Source organism: Dermacentor andersoni, chromosome 1 (assembly GCF_023375885.2).
Source record: "Dermacentor andersoni chromosome 1, qqDerAnde1_hic_scaffold, whole genome shotgun sequence".
NCBI lineage: Eukaryota > Metazoa > Arthropoda > Arachnida > Ixodida > Ixodidae > Dermacentor > Dermacentor andersoni.
Window position 1 is genome coordinate 172,570,972 of NC_092814.1, and position 13,250 is coordinate 172,584,221.

At 44.8% G+C, this 13,250-nt stretch overlaps 1 protein-coding gene across 4 annotated transcripts in view; it reads right to left on the minus strand.

The window, feature by feature from the left end:
* The window catches only part of LOC126547085 (pyruvate dehydrogenase phosphatase regulatory subunit, mitochondrial-like), a 95,764-nt gene that overhangs the window by 58,787 nt on the left and 23,727 nt on the right, over positions 1-13,250 (minus strand). For 3 of the 4 annotated variants that reach the window (XM_055062758.2, XM_050194938.3, XM_055062757.2), the window contains 3 exons: positions 6,344-6,425; positions 4,858-4,939; positions 909-1,030 (listed from right to left, as the gene is read on the minus strand). In XM_055062758.2, coding sequence (XP_054918733.1) covers positions 909-1,030; positions 4,858-4,939; positions 6,344-6,425 — 286 coding nt within the window. Of the gene's footprint in view, positions 1-908; positions 1,031-4,857; positions 4,940-6,343; positions 6,426-6,890; positions 7,028-13,250 lie in introns of those variants that run through there. The other variant, XM_055062759.2, reaches the window with a different exon arrangement.

Sequence of the window (13,250 nt, forward strand, 5' to 3'; positions counted from 1 at the left end):
GTTCATAAACCACGTCCGCACACTGTCTTGAAGAGCAAAATAGACATTAGCCAGTTTTTGCTGGGAACCCCAGTCATTATAACTGGCAACATGCTTGAACTGGTCCAGCCAATCTTGGACATCTTCAAAAGCATCACCATGAAAACTTCCTGGGATCTTAGGATTCTGCAGAGTCACCTGCAATGGAGTTGCAGTGGCCATAGCGTAAGTAGGTAGACGTGTCCCTGCAGCGTCCAGCAAAGGGTTGAACTCGGGCGTCAGGCCTAGCAGGTGGTGACTGTACTGGTGAACAGGAGTTTCGACGAAGGTGATTCAACGTTCAATGTATGACTCTGCGATGGGTGCTGAGAATGAGAAAATTCTACCCAGCACCTCCACTAGTGTCATGGCCTAGTAGGAGATGGGAAAGCCGGTGTAGAGGACGTATACAAGCACTTTATAATAGCAGTCAACACAACGTCGTTGTCGTCTATGTTGTTTCCACCCGCGCACTACTTCGTCATTTTCATGGCCTAGCACATACCCATGGCGACCATATAGGATGTGGCAATATTAGGTTATAGTAGCTATGTACAGCCGGCATCTGCATTTCCTGTGGGTCTCGAAGCGTCCCCTTGTTTGGCTCAGTGGTGGGTGGCTGGCATAGCCGCCGAATATCCAGGAAACTCCATGGCAGAATCTTTTCCCCCTTACCAGATCACCCTCAGTATTTGTAAAACACACTTCGTTCCAACCAAAAAGTCCTGTCAGTTAATTTTTAGGTACAGAAAAAAGTGGCATCACTCAGGCCTCATTGTAGAGGAACAAAAGTGCCTAGTTTTCTGAAGCTTCCAGCTTCCTCAGAACTCTCATCATTGAAGTACATGTTTATAAAATAGCAAGAGGTCCATGCGACGATAACCACTCACCATGCCACCAGCAAGGATGAAATACTCGCAGCTGATGCATCCCAGTTCTGTTTCAGCTTGAACCACAATCCCCTGGTTGCCAACAACACGGTTCACATGGCAGTCCTCAATGTATGTTGCTCCTGAATTCACAAACAGCACATGCACTGCCACTGAACTTTTGTCTTAAATTCGTATCTGCTTCACATTTCAAGGACAAGACATAATGCCCAATAAATACAGAACATTAGGTACAGTCGCGATCAAAAGTTTTGGGATCAAAGGTGCCACTTTTTTTTTCTAGCCTGGGCATTCCAGATGAAATCTAGAGCACACACGTATGTGCGCGTGTTTGACCAATACAATGTATTTAATCAATTCCAGGCCGTGGAGCTGGGCTTCAATATATTTTAATTTTTTGCTAGTGCTGTGGTCCTCCCCCCCATTTTCTATTGCAACTGTACATAGACCTGGACAAAAAAGAACCTTTCAAACTGTTGTCTGATAAGGTTAGGTAATTTCACAAGAAACTTCCTAAATATATAATGGCAGCAGGCCTCAGAAACACGGATGTGCAATATTGTTACAGATTGGGCATTTTTATATCACTCTCACCTCTGAAATGTGACAAGACATCTTTTTTGACATGTTGTTGCCATTGAAATACGACAATAGCACAGGCATTGGCCACAGTGTGAGTACTATTTCTCAAATTCCATTGTAGATGACATGTGCCATTCTTTCTTTTTTTATTAAAATAAAAATAAAACAAAAAGACTGTCACCCTAGCAGCGGTGATGGCACTCCTCTCTACTTAACCCCGTAACTGGAGAGCACGTCTGCGGAGCATGTCTGTAGAAGTGCCGCCAAGTTGACCATGCCTAGAGGAGTGCCTCCCACAGATGCACGAGTCATACAAAAGTGCGATTAAAAAGAAACATATTTTTCAACAAGCAGAATAAGTTGTGCCAAGTCTCGGAAAAAAATAGTGAGTGGAGGTGAGATATTTGTTTTACAGATGACGCCACCTTGCTTTTGTAGACAGTGAAGTGGGGAGCTCGTGGTGGGAAGATCGTCTACACACATGCGCCTACAGATGCACAACTTTCTGAGTGCAGGAACTCTTGATTTTGGCTTTGAGCTCGACAGTGACTCTGACAGTGAAAGTAATGACAGAAAAGATGAGAACAACTTGGAAGAGCCAGTCACAACGCCTGTGAATTCTAGTGAATGGCATGACAGTGGAATCGCAAGAACTCGTTAGTTTTTTAAGGAAGTCCTGGGATGGACTTTGATGTTGATGTTGATGCTGCACTGTGCTTCAAGATTTTTCCCATAAAAACGAGCTTCTGAAGTGAAAAGGAGCAAAACAGGATGTAAATGACTAATTATTTGTGGCATATGAAAGTTTTGTAAAAAACATTCTTGTTTGAAACGAAATTTTGAGTAAGAAAATTCCCCAAGGCACAGTCATTCTTGAGCAAGCAATTCCTCAGTTAAGGAGTTAACATATGTTGGAATAAAGCTTGCGAGATCATCAATACATATTTCCCCAAACTGCATGCAAACATTTAGAATAACAGTGTTTGTTAACTCAGCATACAATTGTGTACCACAAAATCGACCTGTATGTTCCTCCTGAGCATAGTTCCTGTTCCTGCTTTCTTCTGCATGTTTACTGCTATGCAAGAATAAAAATAATCTGTCCAAACAAATCACATAAAAGTCAAGCCATGGGGTTTAACATACCAAAGGCTATGAGAGACACCATAGTAGGGGGACCACAGATTAATTTCGACCATCTGCAGTTCTTAAATGTGCACCTAAATCTACATGAGCACTTTTTCATTCTGCCCCCATTGGAATGTAGCTGCCATGGTTAGGAATCGAACCCGTGACCTCGTGCTCAGCAGCTGAATGTCAGCTATGGAGCCTTCGTGGCAGGTGTCTGAACAAGCAGCAGCTGAGTTAGTACTAAGTGCTTGTTTAGACCACTAAAGACCTGGGACCAAGCATTGCAATATTATTTTGGTGAACCTGGATGTAACCTTGTGACTGAATTTCCAACATGTGCCGCAGTGAAACAAACTCAAAAATGAAAATCTTCTTCCTTTCTTTTTAAATTGGTGCACAGACAACTTTAAGGAGAAAGCAGAGCTTAGGAGAGGCCTGGCTGTGTTAAAAAAGAAAAAAGTGGCAAAGAGCATGTTTTCTTCTTTTTTTTTTTTAACATAGGAGCATTGGAATTCGTGGCCCCAACATCGACGCCATCACAGCAGCCACGCCTTGGACGTCTTGCCTTGCTGTGCATGACGAGTGCATGCAGGCTCCACTGACTGTGCGCAGTCATTGGCTCATCTGCATTTGCACTGTACCCAAGACCAACTGAGTGTGTGACTTCCATGCAAAGCTGCCATTGCACAGCCCATGTTCGCAAAACTTTAGCTTTAATGCTGCATCTACCACTGCAAGAGGCCTGACTCAACACAAGCTTGACCCCTGTGGGCTCAGCGTGACAGCACAATTCCAGTGGGCCCAGCTGGTGGGCCCAGCTACAGAGGGCCCCCTTGAGTAGGGGCATAACCAAAAGGGTAGTAAAAGAAAAAAAAAAGGAGGAAGGCAGCCCAATAAGCTGGCAGAGTATTCACATCAGGCATCAGTGCCTCTCCTAAGCTTCTTTCCTTTCTGCATGAGTTAAGTCAATATGAGAGCTCATGGTGTCAACTACCAAAGACTTACCCAATACAGTAAACCAAAGCAAATTCTGCACTTCACGGTGGAAACTAAGAGATTTGTTATCTAACAACAAAACAATAATCATATCATGAGAAGCCAACAAACACTGACACCAAGGACAACATAGGGGAAATTACTTGTGTTTAATAAATGAAATAAAGAAACGATAAATTAATGGAAATTAAAGTGGATGAAAAAACAACTTGCCGCAGGTGGGAACCGAACCCACAACCTTCGCATTTCGCGTGCGATGCTCTACCGATTGAGCTACCGCGGCGCTGTTTCCCCATCCACTTTCTTGGGTATTTATGTGTCCTAGTAGAACCCTGGGAGTGTTAGCCAGCGCCATCACTCACATACCTTGGCGGCTGACGTGGAACGTCTTTCTTGCCGCAGGCGTCACGAGAACGTGATCTTTTTTGGGTGAAGGCAACTGGTCAATAAAGCCACACATGCTACCTGAAGGCATCAATGTTGCCGGATTCGAGACCCTCGTTATGTAATAAACGAGAAGAGAGGGGGTTAACTGAGGGTCCCTATTTTTATTAGTCATATCATGAGAAGCCAACAAACACTGACACCAAGGACAACATAGGGGAAATTACTTGTGTTTAATAAATGAAATAAAGAAACGATAAATTAATGGAAATTAAAGTGGATGAAAAAACAACTTGCCGCAGGTGGGAACCGAACCCACACATACATAACGAGGGTCTCGAATCCGGCAACATTGATGCCTTCAGGTAGCATGTGTGGCTTTATTGACCAGTTGCCTTCACCCAAAAAAGATCACGTTCTCGTGACGCCTGCGGCAAGAAAGACGTTCCACGTCAGCCGCCAAGGTATGTGAGTGATGGCGCTGGCTAACACTCCCAGGGTTCTACTAGGACACATAAATACCCAAGAAAGTGGATGGGGAAACAGCGCCGCGGTAGCTCAATCGGTAGAGCATCGCACGCGAAATGCGAAGGTTGTGGGTTCGGTTCCCACCTGCGGCAAGTTGTTTTTTCATCCACTTTAATTTCCATTAATTTATCGTTTCTTTATTTCATTTATTAAACACAAGTAATTTCCCCTATGTTGTCCTTGGTGTCAGTGTTTGTTGGCTTCTCATGATATGACTAATAAAAATCGGGACCCTCGGTTAACCCCCTCTCTTCTCGTTTATAACAAAACAATAAAGGCACATATAAATCAAGCACAGTGCATGCCTGCCAAGAATAAGAACACAAACCTCCTTGTTGGGCTAAGTCAGCCATCGTTTGGCATAAAGCCACAGGATCAACTATACCATCTCCAGGAACAAAAACCCCGCCCTGTGGGTAAGAAAACAGCAATGTTATTTTTATTATGTAACTGGCACAGCTTTTTCAGTAGGACACTAGCAAGGGTGACATCACTTGATGATAACATGTGCTGCTGGTAAAGTTAGCATTAGGCAAACAATAGCTCCGACAGAAATAACTGCAACAAGAATGAATAAAAGAAACTAACTCTTTACTGAGCAAACTTGTGCCCTGACATCAAAACACCACCTAACTTTAGTGACCACAATAGTCGCGAGCACAGTCAGTGGTTGCTGAATCTAATACCACTGGCCAAGTCCGTCCCCTATTTACACATGCGTCACCAGTCAGAGCAATCACTGGTTTTGCACAACAGTAGTTGCGTCACATATGCAATCTGATTAATTAATTAATTTATTTATTTATTTATTTATTTACCTTCAGAGCTTACATGAAGCATTATATACGAACTGAGAACGTTAGAAATTCGGCGACCCATTGAAACACTAATGGGTCAGTGTTAAGGGGGTTAAGTTTTAACTTTTAAGAGAATGGGTCCCTAGTTGGCTGTATCGAACACTTTAACGAAGTCAAAAAATTTGCAGCCTACCAGAAAGTTATTGTCCAAAGTAGCACGCAGATTATTATTGAATAGAAGCATAATTAGAAATGTGCTGCCATCAAATTGGAAACAACGTTCACAAAATTTCAGGTAACGGCAAAGGTGTCTTGCACCAAGCAATAACATGATAGCAACAATAATGTGGTGAAGGTGGCCACCAACAAAAAGTAAGCAATGCGGGCATTGCAATATAAAAGACCAACTCAGAAGATCCCTAACATTTAATAAAAAGATTCTGTCGCATGAGTGCGCTCTTGGGATCGGATGTTGGTGGCTCCACCGCATGGTGCTCACTGCACATGTTCCTCTAGTTTGAGCGGTCTATAAAGGAGTGACGCAATAAAACGATGTCAGTTGAGAGTGTAGCGCCTTGTCCTGTCGTCTTTCTTGTGTCTGTTGTTTTGCGCTAAACAAGGTATTCATGGATTCGCACCAACTAGCCCGCCAAAGCATTGTGCTGATTTAATAAAGGAAATATGAAAAACGAATGCATTTCCATAAAGAGCAGAGAGTGCTGAGGTTTATCTTGTAAGGCAATCTCAGCATGCTACAAAATGGCATCACACAATGTGCACCTACAGGTGCGCATGCTACAAATAGCTTAAACAAGATCAACAAAATTCAAGACCAAGAACAGGAACTTAAATTAGTACAGCAAAAAAAGGAGCTTTACAACATCTTCATAAGACCTGTTGACTCCTCATTTCATGCAGTACACTGTAAGTATGGCATACAGGTTGTGGAGCTCTCTCAATACAAAAGCGTAAATGCACTCAGTATTGGCAAACATCACCTAAAGTTTAAATGCTCACCACAAGGTCTTTGGTCAAAAGATATGGGTGGTGCTCCGAAAGTGTGGATGGCTGCTGAACTGTGCATTCGATTCCCCTTGCCCTGAGTAAAGATAGCACAAGTAATCAATAAGAAAGCCACTTTTATTCAAGTATTGAAATGCGCATCAAAGCATGCATCTTAAAATGACAAAAATTATGCAAAAGATAACTAGGTATGCTCACGCACAGCTTCTACACGTTTCTGTCTATTTACACCATGACTTACTACTACATCTGCTTACCTGCATCAATAACAGTACAAAACAACATTTTCAGCATCAACAAATAGCAATGTTTCTATCTTTCAGACAATGAGCAGCAATACAGGGAATACAGTTGAAATCTAATTTTACTAAGTCAGCAGAGACTGATTTATATACATAAAATCAGGAAAATTTAAAAACAAGAATATGCCAAATAGACAAAATGCTTTCTTTGCCCAAAAAGAAAGTGTCGCTCAGCCTTGCATTTAGTTCACAGTGAGTGAAAAGTGGCATCATGTATTTTTCACATGTTAGAGGATTACCTAGTGCCTCTTCAGTTCACGGGATCACCTGGACCATCCAGACTGCTACCCGATACTTCGTCATTGGCAGCTATACTCACGCAACTTTATTTCTCAAGTTTCTGTTGAGCTGTGTCCACACTGGCATCAGCGCTTACATATTCACCTGTGTAGACATGGCCGAGAGCAAAGTGATCAGGGCTGGTTTCAATGCTATTCTCGGTCATTTGGCAATGCTTACTTTCACACCATCGGTGAAGCAGCAATACGGCATGTTGAAGTCGATACCTGATACCTAATAGCATGTAGGAAAGACAACTGAGCCAAGATTTAAAAAATCACAGATGTACAGTGAAAAACTGGGTGGAAGTCACGTGTCATGAATGCATCAAACAGCAACAGTGTCAACATTGCTAAAGGAGCTGGCTGCAGCTCAAAGTAGAGCTGCTGTGACTAGCATGGTGCGTGAAGTAGCATTTTTCATTAGTGCCTCAATGATCGCCACATGTTTATTGGCATATGTAAGTCAACAAGGGAGCTTCAATTTGATGCAGTGCATTCATAACACTACACAAGATGTCCAATACAAGAAGCTCTGCACTCTTCTGGTGCACTCACAGTCTTTGTTGACTTTGGTAAGGAAATGCAGCAAAAGGGCATTTGAATGCGGGCAGAAAGAAAGAGAAGTTGCCGCATAAGCAGAAACCCTTTAGCATGAAATCACAGACAGTAATATAAGGGCTCCTACCCAGATTTCTTCCCTTCCTCCCCACTTGACAGGATCCCCAACAAGTTCACACAGCTTTTCACAAAAACTAGGATTGCACTTCCTGTGCCAATGTCCAGGGTCCGTGTTCATTCACGAAACTGGTGTTAAGTTTCATCATTAATGGGGAATTCACACAATGGAGAAATACACTTCCCCACTGCAGGGGCAGTGTGCACAATGTGATGGCGACGTCATGTCTTTGTCAGGCACCTCAGCCATATAGAGCTCCCCATGGAGACGAGATACTATTCATTAGGTTGTCACAAGAAGTTCCTCATCACTGGGGAGGGATGTACACACAGCCTATGCAGGTGCACCTACTTGGCAATGGTGTGCAACCTCACTGCTCACTGGGGATGGAAAGGAGGCTCGCCAGTAACAATATCATGGATAATTCCTCCCAGAATACAAAGGAGAAGTCCTCTGTGTGAATACCCCTTCACCAGTGTTTGTGACCAATGTCACAAAAGCAATCAGTGTGATAAAAAGGCAACTTCTGCAACTTTCGCCACTAAAAATTAAATTGTTGGGTTTAACATCCCAAAGCAACACATGGGCCGTAAGAGATGCCCATAGCAGGGTCTCCACAGTAATTTCAACCACCTATGCATTTTTAATGTGCTCACGAAGCAAAATACACAGGCATTTTTAAGCATCTAGATGCTTTTTTGGCTACCCTCCATGCATTCTACTGACTTTAATATGTAACGACGTTCATTGCGTGAATTTTTGTACACACTGGTTACCATAGCTATACACGGTGGCACCACACTCCCATGCAAACTTCTAAAGTGTTGGTTCCCATCAGCTACACACAGTGGCGCCACACAGGCCATACTGCTTCTAATTCCACTATGTAGCTACTGCATGGTGTGCATAGATCAATTTCTTCCAAACAGGTCATTTCCTCTTTTCAAACAAGAAACTAAAACTGAAAAGAACGAAAACACCACCCCCAAGAATCACATCTGTGACCTCACGTAAAAGCAGACTGCCACAGCCACTGAGCCACCATGGCAGGTTAGTGATCACCACTTGTAGACAGCAATCCCAAAAGAACTAGTAATTACAAAAAGAAAAAAAACATGGACACCAGTGTGCTAAATGCATAGTTACACTAAGAGCAAAACAAGAACAAAGTGAAAGTGGGAGCCAACATTTCGACAAGTGGACTTGTCTTTTTCAAAGTGTTATATGCTTTCCTTGGCACAGTATATATAAGTAGGGTTCTTCTAAAGGGGAGAAGGGGTAAGGCAGGTGGGTGCAGCAACAAGTGAAGGTGTGTTAGCGGCGAGGGTGTAGAATTGAGAATAAAGGAGTGCTGTGCACAAGGCCAGTGACATGGCCGTCTGTCAGCCACATGTCAACGGCCATGTGTCAGCCGGCGTGTCAACGGCGTGCACAGCACCCCTCTATTATCTGCTTTGCTGGTGGACGTGGGCTGTAAAACATGTGAACTTCCCCGTAAACTTGTGATCAGTGATTGTTTATCATTTTTCAGAGCCAACTGTGTTACTGATTTTGTAACCCATACACATGTATTTCTATGTTCTGGTGTATTGAATATGTTTTTTTTAGTCTGTATTACCTAGTCTCTATATCGGAGCGAATTGTGTTAGCTTTTTTTAGTAACCCTTACACACATTCTTCCTTTTTTTCTGATGTATCAAATATGTTTTTTTCTCTTAGTCTCTATATTATTTTCGGTCTTGTTATTGTGCATTTAAGTAATTAATTTATTCTGAGTGTCTAACAATGTTACGATTTTTGATGCAACCACCATGTATGCCTTGTAACGGACCATCGGCCCAGTCAAGCTGTTTTTCCAACAGCTTTTAGCCTTTGGGATCCACCAGAACACTTGTAATTATGGAAATAAAAAAAAATCTATCATGTCTCTGAAAGAAATAATAGAAGGAGTGGCAGAAACCGGTGTTCATGAAAAATATATATATTGTAACAGATAGGAAAGGCACGGACAAGCGGAAAGAAGAGAAGACGAAGAAAACGAAGAGTTGAAGAGGCCAAGCTGCGCTACTATCACACTACGATCATCCTCAATCGCCTGTAAATAAAACCATTTCTTCGCAACTCTTCGTAACAGTTGTGGTGGTAGGTGCAGGGTAATCGACACCCGAAGACGGAGGCTGAACCAGAAGTTCTTCGACGTAGCCGTCGCATTGCTGGACTCCCACTAAATCTACCAGAGTTGAATATGTCCCACGACACAGATGAACAACGGCCCATTCCAACAGCTGCGCCGACAAGTTCAGTTCTACAACTGAGAGATGCGCGTCCCTTCGCCGGAAGATCGGACGAAGACGTCGAGGAATGGCTCATCCATTATCACCGGGTGAGTGCAGCCAACAAGTGGAACAGCGCTTCTCAGCTTTCGGCTTTCGAACGTCGTGTTCTTTCTAACGGATACTGCGTTGCTGTGGTTCGACAATCACGAGGAAACACTCACAACATGGGGAAGATTTGTTTCCAAAATCAAAGAGCGATTCGGCGACTCCGCGACGAAAAAGAAAAGGGCAGAACACACGCTACTGCAACATGCGCAAGTGCCAGGCGAAACCTGCACGACCTACATTGAGGTGGTAATAAAACTGTGTAGGATGGTGGACTCTGGAATGTCTGAGGAAGATAAAGTCGGGCACATCCTGAAAGGAATTGCCGAAGACGTTTATAATTTCCTCAGCGCAAAAGACAGCCTGGCGTCCGTCGCTGACATCATTCGGCACTGTCGCACTTTCGAGCAGCTGAAAACGAGGCGCATTACACCGAAGTTTGGCAGGCTAGCCAATGTGACGACAGTTGCAAGTGTGGACAGCAACCAGCCCCTCGATCTTGCATCAACGATCCGACAAATAGTTCGGGAAGAGGTCAGCCTGCACGTGCAAGTGACACATCCAGGCACTCATAGCTTCCGCCTACCAGCAGATTTCGAGCCAAACGTGGCATCCTTCTCCCCGTATCCTGCGGCGAGGGGCAAGCACTGGTACATGTCCTTGCCAGGCATGAGGCTGCATTCGACTTCACGCATGGAGATGCACCCCTTCATTTACCGTCGTCCCGCACTCGTCACAGAATAAATACCGGCTCCGCACACCCCATCCGCCAGAAGCCCTACCGAGTGTCATCCTCCGAGCGAAAAGTTATTGCAGAGCAAGTCAAGGAGATGATGGACAAAGGTGTCGTTCAAGAGTCGTCTAGTCCATGGGCAGTCCCAGTAATCCTGGTCCGAAAAAAAGATGGCTCCTGGAGATTCTGCGTGGATTACAGACATCTAAACGCAGTGACGAAGAAGGATGTCTATCCACTACCGCGAATAGATGACGTCATTGATTGCTTACACGCTGCTTCTTACTTCTGAACACTTGATTTGCGATCGGGGTATTGGCAAATACCTATGGACCCTGCCGACAAGGAAAAGACCGCTTTCGTGACTCCAGATGGCCTATTCGAATTTAATGTTATGCCTTTTGGCCTTTGCAATGCTCCTGCCACCTTCGAAAGATTCATGGACACAGTACTATGTGGTCTGAAGTGGGAGATATGCATGTGTTACCTCGATGATGTTGTAATCTTTGGCCGCACGTTTGAAGAACATAATGAACACCTCAGCCTTGTTCTCGACTGCATCGAGAAAGCTGGACTGGTTCTAAACTAAAAAAAATGTCGCTTTGGCGAACGTCAAACACTGGTCCTGGGACACTTAGTCGACAAGGATGGCGTCAGACCCGATCCTCGTAAGATTGAAGCGGTGAGCTCCTTCAAGCCACCACAATCAGCACGAGAACTTTGCTCATTCATTGGCTTATGTTCATATTTTTGTCGTTTTGTTACCAGGTTTGCCGACATCGTTTACCCGTTGACAAGTATTTTGCGACAAAATGCATCCTTCAATTGGACACCAGAGTGTGACGCATCATTCTCTCAACTGAAGTTTATACTAACGTCAGCACCCCTCTTGCGTCACTTCGATCCATCTTGCCCGACTGAAGTTCACACTGATGCTAGTGGAATTGGGATAGGAGCGGTGCTTGTACAACGTCACAGTGGCGCAGAACATTGTTGTCGCATATGCCAGCCGTTGCCTGAGCAAATCTGAACGCAATTATACGGTTACGGAACAGGAATGCCTGGCAGCTGTTTTCGCCATACAGAAGTTTCGGTGTTATCTTTATGGTAGACCATTCAAGATTATCACCGACCATCATTCTTTATGCTGGCTGGTCGGTTTGCGTGATCCCTCTGGTTGCCTCGCACGTTGGGCGCTGCGCCTCCAGGAATACGACTTTGTGGTGTCGTACAAGAGTGGCCGTCGTCACGCTGACGCAGACTGCCTCTCTCGGATTCCTCTTCAGGCTACCGACTGCGATGCTGAGAATTTTGACGGCTGTCTCGCTGCTGTTACTTCTACGTTCCCTGACGCGGCAGACTTTCAGCGAGAACAACGGAGTGATGTTACCCTCGATCCGCTTTTTGTCGCCGCCCGTACTTCTCAAGGCAGCGGTCGCTTTACTGTCCGTGATAAATTACTCTACAAAAATAATTATTCCGGGCATGGAGCGCGTTTTCTGCTTGTTGTCCCCGAGAGCCTTCGCTCCGACGTTCTACCCGCCATGCATGACGATGTGACATCCGGCCATTTCGGCTTTGTACGAACGCTACACCGCACGCAGGAGCGCTTTTACTGACCCAAGATGTACGAAACAACCAAGCGCTATGTCGCTAGTTGTGAAACGTGCCAACGCCACAAGCGACCGACCACCGCAGCCCCGGGTCCCCTTCAGCCATTGACACCGCCCAGCATGCCGTTCGAGCAAGTAGGCATTGACCTTTTGGGTCCATTCCCGTTATCTGACAACAAGAATCGTTGGATAATTGTCTGCGTTGACCATCTTACACGGTATGCAGAAACTGCCGCCATACCGTCTTCCACCGCCGCTTGCGTGGCGGTTTTCCTGTTGCGTTCCATGGTCCTTCGTCATGGCCCACCACGTGTCATCATCAGCGACCATGGTCGCCAGTTCATGGCTGATGCCATTGAAGAGCTACTTCGTTTGTGCACTTCACAGTTCCGTCATTCCACGCCGTATCATCCACAGACCAATGGCCTCGTTGAAAGGACAAACAGAACGCTGACCAACATGCTTGCCATGTACGTCTCCTCCAATCATAAGAACTGGGACGACGTGCTGCCCTTCATCACTTACGCATACAACACGGCGAAACACGAAACCACAAACTATAGCCCATTTTATCTCCTGTATGCAAGGTTACCGCGAAGCCCTCTTGACACTTTCTTACCCTTCGTTCTGCACAGTGACGATTCTGTATCGAAGACGTTGTGTCTCGCCGAAGAAGCCCGTCGAATAGCTCGTCTTCGTACTCTGGCCTCGCAAAGTCGTTCGAAAGAGCGATACGACGACCGTCACGTACAAGTACCATTGGAAAAAGGTGACTTGGTCCTTCTTTGGACACCGCAATGCAAGCGTGGATTGTGCCAAAAGTTCTTGTCACAATATTCAGGCCCATTTATAGTTGTGGACCGCCTGAGCGAACTCACTTACATCATAGCTCGCCTACTGTGAAATGGTCAGCGA